Source organism: Eremothecium gossypii, chromosome V (genome assembly GCF_000091025.4).
Source record: "Eremothecium gossypii ATCC 10895 chromosome V, complete sequence".
NCBI lineage: Eukaryota > Fungi > Ascomycota > Saccharomycetes > Saccharomycetales > Saccharomycetaceae > Eremothecium > Eremothecium gossypii.
This window is the reverse complement of record NC_005786.2, coordinates 1,080,962-1,098,994: the sequence shown is the minus strand read 5'-3', so window position 1 is coordinate 1,098,994 and position 18,033 is coordinate 1,080,962. Positions and strand designations below refer to the sequence as shown.

The window sequence follows — 18,033 nt, the reverse complement described above, 5'->3', positions numbered from 1 at the left end:
TTTTCGAGACACGCGTGTCTCAGGTTGAGTCACTCGTGTCTCTGAGTTGATTGGACGCTTTAAAACTTTCTGTTCATGGGGAGAGTGATTTTCCATGCGTCCTAATTGATGCTGCGTGTGTGGAACTCACTGCACTCCTTGACACTGTGCAGAAGTCATCGATCTATCAGGACCTTACATATCAACTAACATTAGTGCACTATAATCGCCAGCATCATCTAGCGAGCACTCACAAGCAGCAGCAACATGGTGGAACTCTGCACATCTTTGATACATGCTGACGACAATAGCAATAGAGTAAACGACGTGGCTCCGCCGATAAATGTAACCACCACCTTCCGCTATTCTGAGGACGACCTGATACCTGCAGTGGAACGGACAGCGGACACCGCGGGATCCAATGGGCATTTTTATTCGAGGGTATCGCACCCCAACGGCGCACGGTGCGAGGTGCTCCTCGCAGAGGCGCTTGGTGGAGAGGCAGTCGTGTACTCCTCCGGGCTGGCGGCGTTTGGAGCGGCGCTGACGCACTTCAACCCCAAGCGGTTGTTCATTGGCAGAGGCTACCACGGCTGCCACGGCGTGGCGGACATATGGGTGCGCAACCACGGCCTACAGAAGCTCTCGCTGGAGGAGGTGTCCGAGCGCTCGGAGCCCGGCGATCTGGTGCACATTGAGTCGCCAATCAACCCGTATGGGACGCTGGTGGACGTGGCCGGCATTGCGGCGGCGGCGCACGAGAAGGGCGCTTACGTGGTGCTTGATGCAACGTTCGCCCCGCCGCCGCTGCAGGACCCCTGGGAGCAGGGCGCCGACGTGGTGCTACACTCGTGCACCAAATACTTCGGCGGCCACTCTGACCTGCTGGGTGGGGTTCTTGCGGTGCGCGATGCTGCAGTCGCGCGCCAGCTCCGCCAGGACAGGGTCTACCTCGGCACCAACATCGCGAACCTGGAGGCATACCTCCTGATACGCTCGATGCGCACCATGGAGATGCGGGTTGTGCGCCAAAGCACCAGCGCCACCAAGGTGGTCGCTTACCTGGAGTCACACAAAGCTGAGTTTGGCGGAGTACTGGTTAAGGTGTTCCACTCGTCACTCCAGACCGAGCCTTATGTGCAGCAGTACCTGCGGGGCGGCAATGCACCTGTCTTCTCAATTCTGCTGCGGACTGTAGAGCAGTGCAAGCGACTCCCGTCCCTCTTAAAGCTCTTCCACCATGCCACGTCGCTCGGCGGCGTTGAGTCGCTCATCGAATGGCGCGCCATGTCCGACACCACTGTCGAGCAGAATCTCCTGCGGATCTCGGTGGGTTGCGAATCACCCGAGGACCTGATTGCGGATCTTGCTGGCGCGTTCCGCCAGTTATAGGGCGGAGAGCGATGATCGAGCAGGTCATCAAGCTGCATATACTCTAGTAAATACAAAAACAGAACTTAGTACACCGCAGTAACGCAGCATTGGGCATATTCAATACCGTGAAGGCAGTCGATGCTCCTTTGCTCTACATAGTCCTTCGTCTCTGCGTTACCCGGTAGCGGGACGCGTCATAAATAGATTGACTGAAACTGGGTAAACAAAGCACATCCCTACGCATTTACGTACATTCGCACCAGGAACAGTAGGGGGGTAATGCCTGTAAAACGGCCCGGAAGGCGCTCGAAAAGGGTTGCAGGGACCAAGACGGAGTGGGGACAAAGCTCAGTCACGGATTATGCAGCATTCAGAAGTGTAGCACCTGAAGTAGCAGCAGCAGCGGCTGTAGCAGATCAGATATCGTACAACGATGAGCTCTTGGAGGCTCCTAAAAAGAGATTACGCGCAAGAACGGCGATGGATACGGAGCTGACGGGTACCAGGGCTAGTCTTCATAAAGATGCAGACCAGGAAGACACGCGAGACGGAGCAGTAGAAGATGGGGTAGATTATACATCGTTGGAAGGACTAGAGGAGGCTGCGAAGAGCATACTTGTGGGTGAGGTGGAGCAGGATGCGGACGAGGTGCTGGTGCGCAATTTAGATACGGAAGGTCTTCTGGAGTTGGCAGCGGCAGAGCAGAGGCTGGCACAGAGCAGAGATGGGTCTGGCAACGTTGCTGGTGGCAGGCGCAAAGGTGCGAGGGTTATACGTGCAATGAAGGATCTTTCCGCCGCACAAGATAAACTGGAAAGGATATATGGACGGAATCGAAAAAAGCTACTAGGACTGGCCAAGTGGAAGGAGGGCTTCGAGACCAATGTGTTTAACTTCCCGGATTCTCTACTACAGCCCGAGTCCAAATACTATGTACCAGCTCTGGATATTTTTGAGGATCTCGACATTTCTGGTTGTAATTATAAGCCCGTAAAGCACAGCTTGCTATCCATGGAGGAGTTTCTGGACAGGTTTCCCATCGACGTGTCGACACCAAAAGATGTGACTATTGCAAACGCAGAATTTACACTGTACCGGGACCATAAGGCAGAATTCCCTGTAATGGAGTGGGAAAAAAGGATAGGATTTATATATAACGTTGGGGGGCTGATCACTGATATGGCGTGGTTGCGAAATCACAGGTCACATACGCAGTACCTTGCTGTTGGTGTCTCAAGTATCAAAAATGCCGACGACATGAGACTCAAGATCTCTGGAATAGAAAAGCATGTCGCAATTATCGAAATCTATGCGCTTAATCCTTCTGACATGTCCTTCGTAAAATATCAGACAATCGTGCATGAGTTTGGTGAAACATGGGATCTCAAATGGAACGAAGGGTACCATTCAGATGAATCAGTAGGTCTACTGGGATTTGTGTGTCAAGCTGGCGGCGTAAGGTTTATTGAAGTCCAAAAGTGCGAGCAGTACGAGATTCGAGCCCTGAGCGAGGCCCATATCGACGTGTCTATGGAAAATGCGCAGATATCTTGTTTTGACTTTTTGTCCTCTGATACTATTATTTGTGGGTTCTATAACGGCTATGTCGGTAGGTTTCAGCTAGGTGATTCTATACCAGAACTGTACGCTAAAGTACATGATACCTATGTACTAGCGATTGTCACTGCATATTCCCCATACGAAGAGACCACTATATGCAGTACAGCTGTTGATGGTACTTCTTTTTTATTTAATACCAAGAGTATTAAAACAACCAAATGTGCATTGCCTAGAAATCGGGGTACAAATATCAGTCCTCTGGCATACGTTCCGCAGCTATATTCGATTGTGCATACGGATGGAATCAATTCGCTCAGAGCTTTTACTCCAAGAGCAGTTTTTGGTACTCACCAGTTGTGTCAGCATAAAAACAATATTGGTTGTATCGGTACATCGAGATTGCATCCATATGTTCTCTCAGGTGCTGCAGATGGAACAATAATCCTAAACAATGTTGTCAGACGGATGCTACAAGGTATTAAAGGGAATACAGAAACATATAAATATATTCGCCTTTGGAAGTGGGACTACAATGTGACGACGAACTACTATAGGTTAGATCCTACTTACGAAGTCAGCAAGTCAGCAGTGAATGAAAACTCGAATACGAGGATAGATCCAACGCCTGTAAATATCCAGGCTGTCAAGTGGAACGAGACCCGGAACTGCGGCAAGTTTTATGCCTTTGCAAACGCGGCAGGTTTGCTGGTAATAGAGAAACTTGGTGGAGATAGTTGAATGGCCTGTATGGCCATATATAAGAACTAGGTAAACATCACTAACTCTAATTCAATACTTTGGCAAAGAGGGGTTTATCTCATCAATGTAAGCGAAATATCCACCCTTGACATCTCTGACATTCCTCAGCTTAAACTTATCCTTCAATATTCTGGTTGCTAGGCGCGAGTCGTTCCCATAACGGCAGAGTACCACTATATCTAGATCGGGCGTTATGACCGGTATATGTTTTTGTAGCTCTTCAATGCTACCTTCCATCTCATCTAGCTCTTTGACAGTCATATTGTAAGTGCCCGGTAGATGAGAAATTTCATAATGTAAACGAGGGCGTACATCCAAGCACACAAAGCCTCGTTCCTTTTGAGACCAATAATTAGCCTCAAACTCTGATGCAGATAGACGCTCATCCTTGGATAACACATCATAATTGATGGCCCCGCAAAAGGCCTCATACTTAATATGGCCGCTTTCTATCGTCGACTTGGTAATGGTTGGGTTATCGCCGCAGCATAAACAGCCCTGCTTCCTATTGCGCATCTTGAACATGCGCAATGTCTGGTAGGGGAATCCAGAGTACTGCATTAGGAAAGGTTTGAAGTTTTCGAGCGTGTATATACCGAATAAAATTTTGAGCGCCTCAACAGCCATCATGATCCCCAGCACTCCAATACATGGTCCAAGCACTCCGCCTGATTGACAGGAAACAACTGAACCGGGCCTAGGCGGAATAGGATAGAAACATCTGTAGCAAGGGCCCTTATTTTCAAAATTGTAAATGGACAACTGACCCTCCGTGCCCAGTCCAGAACCCGAAACCACTGTCTTACCGAGGTTTACCGCGACATCAGAAATTAAATAGCGCGACATAGGAGAATCAGTGCAGTCCAGGATTAGATCCCACGAGGGAAATATCTCGAAAGCATTGGCGTAGCTCAGCCGGACGGGGTACGTTTTGATACTACAATATGGGTTCAATCTGGAAAGGGCTTCCTTAGCCGAATCGCACTTGAGAAGGCCCACCTTACTTGTATCATGTAAGGGCTGTCTATGTAGATTTGATTCCTCAACAACGTCATTATCCACAATACCCAGATGACCTATGCCGGCGCCTGCAAGATACTGTAGCGCGGGGCATCCCAAACCTCCAGCACCAACAATGAGCACACGAGCACTTCTAAGCTTAACCTGACCTGATAGCCCGCCTGTCTCTCCCACGATCATTTGCCGCCCATACCTCTGGAACTCTTCTAGCGACATCGGTAATTCGCCGCAAGCCCCATCTTTCTCCTTCAGCTGCTGTTTGAGATTCGCATTTTCGCGCCTTAAAGCATCCAACTCAATAGTTAGTGCATGTAAGCTTCCGTCGAGACTTTCTCCAGTCATGAATCCTCTAGCCTAGCGCCTCGCCTGCTTGTGTGCAGTTGCAAGCTCAGGTGATACGAGTGAAATTTTCACTGAACATTATGGCCAAAGCGTATTTATGCGCCATGACCCAGAAAACGGCCGACTAGGTGAATATAAGACCTGTTCGGATAGCTAGATGTGCTAGAATAGCATTATATGGGCACGTATAGCATGCATTACGACCGCTACCAAGCAGTCGGCATCCTCACATAACTTTGCGATTAAAAAAGTTCTTCAGGTGCCTTAGCTGGAGTAAAAAGACAAGCACCAGAGCAGCGCTTTGGACTGCAGACCACAATATCATCTGCCGGTTGGCGACCTTGCTCAATCGCTGTGCCTCCTCGTCTTGTTTCCTCAGCACTGCCTGGTCACTGCGTATGTCCTCCAGTCTACTAATCAAGTATTCAATGCGATCTTGCAGATACGTGACGTCCATCAGGCGCCTGTTATCCAGCGTATCGGCCGTGCTGACCTTGAAGTCCAGGAAAACCCGCAGCCGCGCTGCGGTGTGAGGGAAGTTGGGTGACATGCAAATCCGGTGCTCTCCCGATTCCAGCGCTGTAAACTGGAATTCAGAAAATGGCGAGTTCTGCTGCGCAAATACGAGCTCATTAGCATCAAAGGACGCATATACGAATAGCGAAACGGTTAAGTGCGGGTTCCGTGTGAAGTGGCCGTCTTCGCCTTCCACCTGTGCATCTATGCTTGCGAAGAACTGGCTCTCCCGTGTTATTCCTTCGTAGAAGCACTTTGTTTCGCCCGGCAGCAGATAAAAGTGGAGCGAATGCGCCTGTCCCAGATATAGGAAAAGTAGTAACACAGTCTTTAAGGTGCCCATTCGAACAGTTGGTGAACTTCCAGCTGCTTGCATCGGAGGAGTTTATTGGGATGATGATTTAATGTCTGTCTCATGCATTCAAAATCGTTATGGCGGCTAAAAATGTGGGGTGGCAAGAAAACATCTGAGGTATAAATATCAGCTAGATGTATACATGTAGGCGTAGGGAGGAGAGGGTGCTGGTGAAGGACAGTAAGGAGGAGAAGTGTCTGCCATGTGTGAGGACAAGAAAGCACTGCCGTGCTGTAGCGTATTGCGTAGCCGTTTGGATAATTCAAGCTCACGTAGAAGTATGTCTCGGAGAGAAGCACAAACTGGACCTGAATGCCGTATGGGCCCATTTGCCACCAGCTTATCCAAATAGCGTGCCAGAAAAGAGAGGAAGTTGGTCTTGGCCTCTGCAAGGAGCTGCTGGTCGCCCTTTAGGGCGGTTAACTTGCTTTCTTTATCTGATAGTGCCTCGATATTGACAAATGGTAGAAGCAATTCTGGAAATGAGCTACAATAGTCATTGACGTACACTTGGCCAGATATCAAGGCGAGTTCGATATAGGGAAGGACACGCAGTTCAGAGTAAATTTGAAACAGGCTACCGGAGCCATGTGGCGCACGTTCCTCCTTGAGCCAGGTATCCGAGAGAAACATGTGCCAGAACTGGGTTCCACAGCTGGCCCGTGGGAAGAAACCGTAGGTATGCTTGAAGTGCACAAGCTCTTCCACTGGACAGTAACTGATGAAAACCTCGAAGCGGTCCCCGAGGCCGGCGCACGCCGCCACATCGAGCATCAATAGCACGTCCCCTGACTCGCGATCCACATCAAAATAGGCATTTCTGTGCTCGCACGAGTGGTTGGTGAAGTCAAGTATGGGCACTAGGGAAGAACTGACGGTATAGTCCTCAGAGCCGGGCGAGGTCTCATGTGGGATCTCCAGGCAACGCGAAAGGACCGCTGCGTACACGCGGAGAACCACAGCCCTGGTGCAACCCATGAACGCCCCGCTGATGAACTGCAGCAGAGTGGATAGGAATATCTCCTGTGGCCCATTTCGGTAGTGGGCACCTGCATCGCCCGCCTCCTGCGTGAGCACCTCCAGTACCGGAGTCAGAAGACGCGTCTGTAGCAGCACATCGCGAAGGTAGATCACGAATTTATCCGGGAAGCCGTACCCCCGTTCAGACAAGATCGCCATCAGCGCCAGATATAAGATCAGCATGTTCGTCTCGGTCACAAACCGGTGATTACTCGTATCCTCCAAGAAGAGCGCTAGATACGTCTTAATCAAGTCCTTTGATGCGTCATATCCGTCGCCTCTGCCAGACAGCCAATCCATCAGCGTCCTAACTGAGATGACATTTCCATATGGGACGCGAAGCAACTCCACTGCCTCGCATTCCTCCTCTTGCAGCTTATCTACATCAACAAATACTCCATACCCGCTATCTGGTGATTTGATCTGCGATCGCTCAATGCTAACACATGGAGCGACAGTAACCTGACCGTGTCCTATATACCAATCTGCCGTGTCCATGATTCCCACTGTCTCGGACGAGCCAGCCATCCAACCACAGCGCATATGCACGCATGCCGGCCAGATCTATAACAAACCCCACTTTAGTCACGTGATTATGTATTTTAGGTCGCAGACCTCTTCCAGCAGCATGCTAGTTATTTCAACTCGAAACTTCAGCGTTAAGTAGATGTAGTTGGTTATATACTCTTCTGTGCAGATCATCATGTTTCTTCTTTATGCCAGTCGTACTAAAATTTTTACGCAAGCCATGTCTTCTCATCTCATCGCTACACTCTAGACGTTATTGTCCAATTATTGAACGACCCTTACTGTCAAAATGGTGCATGCGGTGAAGTTGAGTGAGCTAAGCAAGAGAAAGCGCGATGTGGAGGAGGACTCAGATGTGGATATTAGTACGACTGACTCCGAGTCCGACCAGGATGCCGATGGAGATGAGGAGATAATTAACATTGACTTTGACTTCTTCAATGGAAATCCAGGAGTGGACTTCCACGCGCTGAAGAATCTGCTGCGGCAGCTGTTTGGGCAGCAGGAGGCCAACCGTATGCAGCTGAGCACGCTGGCAGACATCATTCTCCAGTCGCCAACGACTACGATCAAGACCGATGGGCAGGAATCAGATCCCTATTGCTTCCTGTCGTTTGTAGACTACAAGGAACACCGTACTAGCGACTATGCAAAGTACCTCGTCAACTTGGACCCCCGGTTGGAGACGTTCTTTGCGACCATCGACAACTCTGACAAGACGTGCGCGCTGATACTCTGCGAGCGCCTGATTAACATGCCAGTGGAAGTGGTCCCTCCATTATACAATATTACGCTGAACGACGTTTCCAGCAACTCTAGTGACGGAAAACACTTTGACTTCTACCTGGTGGTTAGCCGTAAATACGAAGTCAGTTTCGATATGGACAGCGACAGCGAAGACGAGAGCGCCAAGCCCCGCAAGCGGGTCAAGGGCTCGGAGTTGGATTATTTCCATGAAGAGGACCGGCACATGGAAAAGTACGCCAAGATATGCTTCCAAGGCCCAACGCGCAAGGGGGTCGTACCTCTCTACATGGTACTTGACCACGAGGGTCTGGTCAGGTCCATTGGCGATCTCGAGCAAGCGATCGCTTCTTGGAAGTAAGAAAGTCTGAGGCAATCCCATTCAATGTATAATATACAGGTGTTGTTTACTTTTTAAGTTTGGGCATCCGGTTCAAGCTCAGGTACACCGATGCCACCATTGCGCCCAGAAGGCCATACACGGTAGCTCCTAGCCCGACCCTGTAGGCTGCTTCGGGCGCCACACCTAACGCAGCGCAAAAGCCCCCAAGTCCCCTGAGCACAGAAGTAGAGAACTCTTCGGCTTCTAGCAGCTGTAAAATGGGTTCCCTCCACAGCGCCAAGGATGCCAGTAGAACACCCACCAATCCTTCCGCGAGAATAATGCGAGATGCAACCAGCTGTGAGTGCGCCCTACAATTGAGTGCGATACCCGTCAGACACCGGACCACATAGGCAACGCAACCTCCATAGAATAGCACAGGTATCAGCTTATTCTCCCGCAATGCGTCCACCACAACCCGTGCAGCAGCCTGCTCATTGCGCAATTCTTCCCATCGGGTCTGAATAGCAGTGTTCAAGCTAACTGCAACTAAAAGCATCGCAAGATAGATAAACATCGCCACGCTTTGATGAGATATCAATCCACAGTAGAGAGCGGCAGCGGCATGTATGTGTCTCGTACATACCTCATCTCAACGTCTCTTTTATACGACGTTTGTTTAATCCGGGTAATTTAAACGTATCAAATGACTTTTGATTTGTTTGAAATTGATTCCCAAGAGACGGCAGGTCTGTTGGCGTCCAATGTTTTTGATGAAGGTAGAAGCCATTCGGATTCCAAGGCATTGCGGATACAATAGACGGCGGTAGATTACATTTTTGGATATCCAGCGGATACAGGTTATCTTATTTGCTTCCTATAGTCCAGGTCTCTAGTTCGGTTTTCTTCTGCTGTGCCATTGGAATTGCTGTTCTTCGGCCATCATCGAGGTATATGGTTTTACGGCTGTCTCGCGAGCGAAGATATTCGGGACACAAATTGCGTCCTTTGGGGTTGGCGTTTTACGGGCAATCGTTAGCTATCGTACGCGTGGGTAGATATGTCGGTACTTAAGAAGGACTCTACAAGTGAGAAGAGAACACAGCTGGAAAGCATTTTGGAGGAGCGTAATAATAAGCTGACGCAGCTTTTTTGGCTTTCACGTCTTAATGAGTTGAAGTCAGGGGGAGATTTGCAGTCCGTTAGGCAGGAGCTAGCTGAATTTCTTGTGCAGAATGACCTAACAAAGAACCTGACTTTTGACATATCAAGCCTACGAACATATAGGCCACAGGAGCCGCCTATGGATAGAAGGCCATTAAGGAGCAAAAGCAGCACTCCTTTAGAAAATGGGACTATCAATAGAAAGAGAGAAGATGCGGAACCACATATGGAAGAGACAAGGAAACGACTGAGAGAACATATAATCCCTGAGGAAGACGACGATAGAGAACATGAGCAAAGGCCAGTGAAACTTCAGAAGGTTGGTTTATCGCATGATGAAGAGTTGCCGAAGCGGCTTGAACCACCCACGATACCTATCAGGAAGATATCAAGCGCTGGAGATAATCAAGAGACTGGCTCTGTTATCGGTGAGAAGAAGTCGGAGCAGCCTGTATCTACAAGTCGTAATAGACCAATTCATACGCAGCTGTCTACGAATCCCTTTTATCAGCACATGGACATTTCGACTTTGCGTGCTGAACCAACCCCAGTGGAGGTCAAAAGGAAAAGGAATTATATTATTGACGAAATTATCAAAACTCAATCGAAATCAACAGATACATCGGATAGCCACTCTACTGCGGGCGGAAGGGATTCAGTTTATTTGGTGATGAAGGAAACTGTGCCAAGTAAACTGGCGCGAGCGATTCCTCTATCTGAGCTCAAATATGTATCACAAACATTGCCCCTAATACGACTAATTCCTCCCACTCATAAGGCACTGACTACTGATTTGTATAATACTGCTCTTAATGAAGGTAGAATAACTGTGGTTTCCTCTCGGATTGAAGAATTGAGGCGATTAAACCTATGGTCCTTGAGACAACCGAAAAAGTTCTTGGACCCTTGGAGACAGAAGCAGCCTTCAACACATAGGGGATACATGTTAGAAGAAGCTAGGTGGATGCGCGAAGATTTCCATGAATTTAAAAAGTTCAAGGTTTCTGTATGCGCAGTAAATTCGAAAGCAATAATGGACTACTGGAAATATGGGAAAGCTTGCTGTATCAAACGTAGGAGTATATCACACCTACAGAAGTCAGTCAATGAAGTGCAGGAAGCCGATACTCTAGGTAATATTGATGACTTGTTGAACAAAATTTCAGATAAGAAGCTAGCTGGTATGATTGAAGAACAGAAGAAAGTAATAGCTGTAGATGCAAAGCTTTCATCGAGTAAAATAGCACCGAGTGAAGAAATACATGCGCCACACATTTGGGAGGACCCTCTCGATGAACTTGACGAGCAAGGATGCAAGCCAATATTCAAAACTTATATGTCCTACAATGGCGTATCACCTCTCGAAAAAACGATTTTAGAAGATCTTCCTATTTACAAAGGCATTTTGGATGAACAGGCTGCTGAAGATAATAGTGTACCTTTTGTGCCAATCTCTAAATCTACTGTTCTTCTTGACGATGACTATTTTATGAAATTGATTGAAAAGGACATAGTGGATGATGAGCCCTCTTTCGTGGCACTTTCTAAAAGACGAGGGATGTTTTATGGGAACCGGAGAAGTCATTATTTGAAACCGCCTTCAGCACCAGCCCTTCGGTACTTGAAGTTTCGAACACCTACAATCTGGTCACCGGAAGACGATCAGGAATTAGTCAAAAATATTAACCAGTACGCCTATAATTGGGATCTGATAGGCGCGTTAGTTTCATCTTCTAACGGAAGATCCTACATATCCAATATTGAGAGGAGAACGCCCTGGCAATGTTTCGAGAGGTTTGTTCAACTAAACGAGAAGTTTTCTGTTCATGATATGAAAGGCCCCCGCGCAAATGCTGCACAAATGTGGCTATATGAGGCACACAAGCTTCAGCAGCAGCAAAAACGCCGTATCTCGCCTTTAGGCGTTGGTTCGGAGTCTATTCAACGTGGGCATCGGCGCCTGAGATGGGCAACCATGTTTGAAGCAATGAGAAAGACTATTAAGAAGAGAGAAAATGCACCAAGGCCTAATCCATCTCAGCCAAGAAAACCTTTGGATGTGAAAAGCGCAGCGGTCCCTACTCCGGCTGAAATGTCAGAATTGAAGGCCCAACGCGATGAAACGCTCCGCAGGGAAGGTCAGATGAGGCGCGCCGCGAAACAGCGGATTCATCTCGCTCAATTACAACAGCAACAGCAGCGCGTTCAACAGGATGTCGTGCAACAGCGGCCGCAGTCGCGTTCCCAGCCAGATCCCCCACTGTCGCAACAGATACCTCGGGTGCAGTCTCCACGGCCTCAACAACCCCTAGCACAACAACTTATTGAGGATAAGGGAAAACTTCTCCCGGGAGTTTCTGTGAGTGCTCCGACTTCAAAAGAAGCGAGCAATAATGGCAAGAACTTGATGGCACTTCGACAAGTCCAAAGTTCTCCTGTCAATGGCGATCTACAGAAGGCAACAGCGCAGGTACCACCTCGTGGGCCAAACAAGCCCCTAACAGAAAAAGAGATTATTGAAAGCTACGCACGGAAGATAATAGCCCAGAAGCCAGACTTCACACCTGAGCTTGCTCTGAAGGCGGCTGAAAGTTATTATCAGAATGTGACCTTAAAGCAAAACACTATTGGTAAACAGATTGTTTCTCAACCTTTATCTGCAGCGACTGTTTCGACGCCACCTTCAAACGGCAGAGCAGTACACAAGATACGATCTCCAACTCCGCAAGAAATCCTTCAGAGGATACAGCAAAAGAAGAATGATTCATAACGGTCCCTTTAAACTATACATGTATAGAGAACAATTTAATGTTTTAATGAAATAAACCATAGCATGCTTCATCAAGAGACGTTAATAGAATATTTTTGTATGATGTAATCTTAGAGAGAACTTCAAGCCTTGCATACTATGAATAATATGTAAGGCCAATCAAGTTACGCAAGAAACATAAGCTCAAATTTTTGGAAGCGTGAAGACCGCTCCTTCTTCGATCGGCACCGCATTCATTTTATAGGTGACCTTCCATTTAACCTTTAATGGTTTTGAGAAGCCCTCTGGGATAACTATATGGCCTTCCTGTGTGATACCATCTGCGGTCTTAGCTGGTATAGTGTTATCGGACTGTGGTAGAAGATTTAGAGCACAGGACTTGGGAACGGCCACCAAAAATGATAAGTCGTCTAGACGGGAGTCAGACATGTTCGAGAAGTAAGATGTAACCCTAATTTTGGACGCATTAATTTTACTGATTTCGAATTCTAACTTCAGGTTCTGTGATTCAGAAACAACCGAACGAGTGGTTGAATTTTTAACAGCGCCCGTATCTGAACCATATGAGCTGGCAAATCCATCCAATAAGTCAAAGTCAGTAGAGGGTGAAGCCGAGGCTGTAACTGCTGAAGCTGCAGTGGCCGACGCTGCAGTAACCGACGATAAGCGTGATGACGAGAAGTCGCCTAATAGGTCCACCGTATTATGGTGAACTGCTGTCTCCACTGGTGCGGATGGAGTTGAGGCGCCTAGAGATATAGCTCCTAGTCCAAATAATTGTGGTTGGGAAAGATTTAGAGAGTTTAGCTCACCAAGCAGATCATCAAAGTTATCTCCAGTGACATTTGAACTAGGTTCATCATTAGTTGTGTCACTAAAATCTATCAAGTTAATTTCATTTGCTAGCGTGGTCCCTTCTCCATTCTTTGAAGTGGACTGTGCTGGAACATGGAGCGGAATTACATCATCAGCCTTTCCTTTCTTCAAGAGCTGGTACTGCTGAATTAGTTGGTTGACCTTATCATTAAATTTCAGTATATCTTGAACCATAGAATCGTCAGAGTTGTCTTCTTCGATTATCTTTTGAAATTTGGGTTGCGAAGATTTTAGCGCGCTATATAATTCGGTAACAGTGTCGTTGTCCAACGCAGAACTGTCACCTGTAGCTAGCATTTCGCTGAGAAGGTCAGCCTTCCGCTTTAACTTTGTCAATTCTTCCGTCAGTGTTTGCTTGACATTAAGAATGTTGTCTTCCTTAAAGCCTGCCATAATTTTCATCAATTTGTTAGCTTCCCGCAAGTCCTCCGGCCTTCCACGCCTAATTAACTCCTCCAGTTTGGCAGCCTGGGCAATTTCCTGTTCCTTTTGGAGTTCGCTAGGCGTTTTTAAGTGATCCCCGGGGCGTAACACAGCTAAATCTTCTTGCTTAATCTTTGGGAAGACGTATCCCTTGTACTTTAGCAGACTATGCATGTCCCGAATGTATTTCATGTCCTCTTTGTACTTCGAGTACTTGCAAAGCGTCTGGTACCACTCTTCGATGGCCGTCAATATTAAGCACTGAACCTTCGTGTACGCCATTGGTGGTCGTTCTGGAAACCGCTTGACAAGAGCATTTAAGAACTCTTTCCTAGATATCTGCAAGTGCACAGGATACCCACAGTTCTTGACAAGCACGTCCAACAACGCCAGCGCAAAGATGGCAGTGTGTGTCCCCTGCGAATTAATTAACTTCACAATAGTCAGAGTGGCCTCCCGAGGTGCTGCACCTTGCTTAGAATTGATATAGTCTGCAATATCTAGGTTCAAAGATAGGTCCGGCTCTTCTAAGGCCGTCCTGCATGCACGGTGTATCTTCCGAGATAAAGAGCTTCCAGCATTCCCATTCCGTCTAGGTGGTGCATCAGATAAGTAAACAGCATATGAGGACATTGATGAACTATTCACAATGGACTAGGGTCCGGTGCCAGTAACAAGCAGCGTACTGAGAGTGTATTATGCGAGCAGCTCACAGTAGCCAGCCCCTTCGGTCAACTTAGCCAGGTTTCAATGATCATGTTGACAGGGTAACAATATGGAAATAGCATTATATACGGTTAAGTGCGCACGTGATAGAATACAAATGCCATAATCAGCGTGATCTTCACGTAGCAACCTGTAAATAAAGGAAAGCCGGCTACTAATAGCGGCTTGAATAATCTTGCACTGTCCTTTATATGCCTTACGGTGTCCCGCCTATGATTTGCGGTGTGTGGTTTGAAATTTTGCTTCACGTGACTGTAAACAGCGACGGCAATCAGTTGGCCGCACGCGAACTTCAGCATACCTTAAGGGGGATTTGAGGCTTATTTTTTAATTAGCAGGACTCCGGTCAGCTGAGTAGCTTCTCACCTGCGTCAAGTATGGTGGCTGAAGCAGGAGCTAGCATCCAGGCGGAAGATGTCAATAATGACCCCTTCCGTGTAGACCAACTCATTCTGGATTACGACTATATGCTTTATCGGATCAAGGATCATGTTGCGTCAATCCATCTCGCTACCACGGAGCTATGCCGCAAGCAGAACCAATTGGTCTGTACCGGAATTGTGGAGGAAATCATTGACAGTAACATCAAGAATGTCCGAGAACTTTTGACCAAGTGCAAGGAACTGGAAACGTACTTCGAGCAGCTCCACGCGATTGATGGTATCGTGAGCACGTTCCACGAGAGGATGGACGAAATAGTGAAACAGTATCGCGATATTAAAGTACATACTGATAGTGCGTCTAGAGACCATGTGGCTACCAAGTGATCCTATCCTCGCCATATGCGATTTTCCTCTGTAAATAATTGATTCTCTGCTGGTCCCACCTGCGACGCAGAGTAGCCTGATACATTCTTATGCATGATAGCACAAAAATTGCGACTGTCTTGAACTTGAGGGGTCTGCCCCGTCTAGAATAGTATGATGGCGCATAACTGTAGTCATAATCGTTAATATAAGTTGTGCTGCTGTTCAGTGGAGATATCTCATTTTCTAACTTAAGAATATCGAGTTTGAGGTGCTGCGAACTAGCCTTTAATACGCGATTTAGGTACTCGTTGATCACCCGTAAATCGTTATTCTTGCGCACTTCATCATGGTACTTCAACCTATAGTAATCAACTTTATCCTGCAGGGAGGAATCTCTCGATTGTGTGGGTGTTTCTGCGAGATTATGGCTTTGCTGTTGGCTTCTATCTAATAGCCTTCTCTCTAGTTGTATATTTTCGTCTTGAAGCACTTTCAATTCATTAAGTAGCTTTATTTTCATATTCTGGTACTTTTCCATCCATTTGGAGTTCAGTTCGTCTGAAGAATCCTTCGGTTCGGGTGCGCTTTCCTTTAATTTAACGAACTCCTTTGTTATGAAGTCTAAACGGGCTTGTACTTTGCGCAAATCTTCTTTATAAGCTTCCTTATGACTCTTCTGCTTGTTCAGTTCCCTAGTTAGCTCTAGGTTCTCAGTCGTTAAGTCGTTGTATTTCTTCATTAACGACTTGAGCTCTTCCCTCCTATCTTCCAATATCTCGTTCAAGTTGCTGTGTTTATCCTGTTGAAGCAACTTCTCGTACGTATTTTTCAGGGACTCATACTTACTCTCCCACAAGGAGAGCTCTCTTTCCTTAGTATCTTGGATTGATCTAATTTCAAGCTTGAGCATGGATATTTCTTTCTCTAATCTGGATCTTTCAAAGGGTTCCTCTGAAGCCGCCTGATCCAATCTTGCCTCTAGCATGGATTTTTCTCGACGGTGTTGAATCTTCGCGGTTTCTAATTCACGTGTTGTACGAAGAACGCTTTCCTCTATGTCACGTATTGTTCTCTTCAAAGCGCCGATTTCCCGATCCTTGGCCGTTAGTTCTTCCTGGGTGGCCTTTCTGGCCGGCGAATTTCTGGAAAAATGCTCAAAGCGCTTTTTGTAGGACCTATTTGTCTCTTCCAATTGCTGATTGAGTTCTCGTAGTTCCTCAATCTCCCTTTTGAGATTTTGTGCCCTCTTTTGGTGTTCTAGTTTAAGGTTGCGGACCACTTGCTGTTGCTCGCCGATAATTTTCTGACGATCTTCCTCTATTGCAGCAACTTGAGACTCCAATGCTTCCACCCTCTCATCTAACTCCTTATTTCTCTCCTCTAATGTCTGTCGTAATTTCTGAAGACCCTCCTTGTCCTCTGCTAAGTCCCTCAACTGTTTTCTCAACCTATCTTCGCCGGATGTATTTTTATGAAGAGAAGTCAGCTTTAGTTCATTTTGCTCTCTGTACTCTTCATGCTCCTTCTTCAAAGCTTCAATAGTCTCATTAGCGGTGAGAAGTTGTCTTTCCAAATCTTGTCTATGAAAGTTAAGCTCTTGTAGCCGCGTTTCCAAGTTTCTTATACCTTGGTTCTTATCATCGATTTTCTTTTCTAGCTCTAAAAGACTACCGCTCGTGTGGTCAAACTCCTCCAACTGCACCATAAGGCGATTTATTTTCTCTTGTGCCTCATTCAAAGCGTCCTCTCTAGAGGAGAGAGATGAAGTGAGCCGGTTATTTTCGCTCTTGGCAATGTCAAGGCTCATCTTATACTGGTGTTCTTTCTCCGAGTAGTCTTTCTTCACCTCAACCAATCTCTTCTCCAAAGTTGAAACAGTCGCCTGGACCTCATCTAGCTGCGACCTGGTTTCCTTCAACGAAGTCTCCAACTCTGCACGGAGCTTTTCACAGTGAGAGTGATCGGCTGGTTCAGCGACCTTGAGTGGCTCGGGTTCTCGCTGCTCCAGCTCATCGTAGCGCAACTGCAACTCTTTAAATCTCTGGATCAATTCGTGATGTTTTGTCTTCCACTCCTGTAGCTCGTCGAGCATCTCAAGCCCTTGCTTCAACTTCCCATCGTCTGTCACGTTGTTCAAGAACTTCAACAAGCTATTGCACTTCACGCGCAAACTGTAGTTTTCCATGTTGAGCTTTTGCAAAGCGTGCTGCTGTTCCTTGAGCGGGTTCGATGCCAATTCCGCCTTCTCCTTGTTGTCGTTGCTCAGCAGCTCTGGGGCCAGGTTCTTCTTGATCGCCGAGATGCCTTGGAGGGTCTGCTCAGGGAGCGTATCATCAAATGAAGTCTCGTTAAACAGCTGCTGCGAGTTCATCGTGTCGTCTCCAACCCGGGTCCGCTTCATATAGTTGCCTTCTATTGCCGCATCCTCCTCATCTTCTAATGGGGGTCTCTTGTTTTGCCGCAGTTCCTGAGCTATCATGTTCTCTTTCTCCTTTATGTGCCCTATAGGAGTAAACTCATACTTTTTACGCTGGTGAACAGCAGGAGTATCCAACGATGCAAACATCTACGGTATCTGAATCCCTTGCTATACTGCTGCTCCTGTTCACACTACTGTAGCTAAATTGGAAAAGGCTGTTTGTGGACGCGTTTTTAAAAAAAGTGGTTCATGTAATGAACAAATGAGTTAACCGAGAACTGACACTAAAAACGACCTGCGCTGCAGAGCGATCTGTTAAGTTGTAGTTTGTACCTCTGCTTGTGATTAATTACACGAATTACGTCAGAATCAGAAGGTTATCCTGTA

At 47.2% G+C, this 18,033-nt stretch overlaps 10 protein-coding genes across 10 annotated transcripts; 5 read left to right on the top strand and 5 right to left on the bottom strand.

Annotated features, from left to right (window-relative positions):
* Nucleotides 1–246: 246 nt before the first annotated feature.
* On the top strand, nt 247–1,371 carry AGOS_AER250C (putative cystathionine beta-lyase; the record flags this gene model as incomplete). Its single annotated transcript, NM_210461.2, has 1 exon — nt 247–1,371. The coding sequence occupies one exon, from the start codon at nt 247–249 to the stop codon at nt 1,369–1,371; it is 1,125 nt and encodes a 374-aa protein (NP_985107.2).
* A 261-nt stretch (nt 1,372–1,632) lies between these two features.
* On the top strand, nt 1,633–3,651 carry TFC6 (transcription factor TFIIIC subunit TFC6; the record flags this gene model as incomplete). Its single annotated transcript, NM_210460.2, has 1 exon — nt 1,633–3,651. The coding sequence occupies one exon, from the start codon at nt 1,633–1,635 to the stop codon at nt 3,649–3,651; it is 2,019 nt and encodes a 672-aa protein (NP_985106.2).
* Nucleotides 3,652–3,702: 51 nt separating this feature from the next.
* UBA4 (Uba4p) lies at nt 3,703–5,034 on the bottom strand (the record flags this gene model as incomplete). Its single annotated transcript, NM_210459.1, has 1 exon — nt 3,703–5,034. The coding sequence occupies one exon, from the start codon at nt 5,032–5,034 to the stop codon at nt 3,703–3,705; it is 1,332 nt and encodes a 443-aa protein (NP_985105.1).
* A 226-nt stretch (nt 5,035–5,260) lies between these two features.
* ERP5 (Erp5p) lies at nt 5,261–5,926 on the bottom strand (the record flags this gene model as incomplete). The annotated part of the gene is made up of 1 exon (NM_210458.1): nt 5,261–5,926. The coding sequence occupies one exon, from the start codon at nt 5,924–5,926 to the stop codon at nt 5,261–5,263; it is 666 nt and encodes a 221-aa protein (NP_985104.1).
* Nucleotides 5,927–6,031: 105 nt separating this feature from the next.
* On the bottom strand, nt 6,032–7,468 carry CTM1 (cytochrome c lysine N-methyltransferase; the record flags this gene model as incomplete). Its single annotated transcript, NM_210457.1, has 1 exon — nt 6,032–7,468. One exon carries the CDS (start codon nt 7,466–7,468, stop codon nt 6,032–6,034), a length of 1,437 nt encoding a protein of 478 aa, NP_985103.1.
* A 274-nt stretch (nt 7,469–7,742) lies between these two features.
* Nucleotides 7,743–8,558, top strand: BCP1 (protein-transporting protein BCP1; the record flags this gene model as incomplete). Its single annotated transcript, NM_210456.1, has 1 exon — nt 7,743–8,558. The coding sequence occupies one exon, from the start codon at nt 7,743–7,745 to the stop codon at nt 8,556–8,558; it is 816 nt and encodes a 271-aa protein (NP_985102.1).
* Nucleotides 8,559–9,579: 1,021 nt separating this feature from the next.
* EAF1 (Eaf1p) lies at nt 9,580–12,453 on the top strand (the record flags this gene model as incomplete). The annotated part of the gene is made up of 1 exon (NM_210455.2): nt 9,580–12,453. One exon carries the CDS (start codon nt 9,580–9,582, stop codon nt 12,451–12,453), a length of 2,874 nt encoding a protein of 957 aa, NP_985101.2.
* Nucleotides 12,454–12,636: 183 nt separating this feature from the next.
* GGA1 (ubiquitin-binding protein) lies at nt 12,637–14,385 on the bottom strand (the record flags this gene model as incomplete). The annotated part of the gene is made up of 1 exon (NM_210454.1): nt 12,637–14,385. The coding sequence occupies one exon, from the start codon at nt 14,383–14,385 to the stop codon at nt 12,637–12,639; it is 1,749 nt and encodes a 582-aa protein (NP_985100.1).
* Nucleotides 14,386–14,855: 470 nt separating this feature from the next.
* On the top strand, nt 14,856–15,245 carry CNL1 (Cnl1p; the record flags this gene model as incomplete). The annotated part of the gene is made up of 1 exon (NM_210453.1): nt 14,856–15,245. One exon carries the CDS (start codon nt 14,856–14,858, stop codon nt 15,243–15,245), a length of 390 nt encoding a protein of 129 aa, NP_985099.1.
* Nucleotides 15,235–17,793, bottom strand: SPC110 (Spc110p; the record flags this gene model as incomplete). Its single annotated transcript, NM_210452.1, has 1 exon — nt 15,235–17,793. One exon carries the CDS (start codon nt 17,791–17,793, stop codon nt 15,235–15,237), a length of 2,559 nt encoding a protein of 852 aa, NP_985098.1.
* Nucleotides 17,794–18,033: the final 240 nt, after the last annotated feature.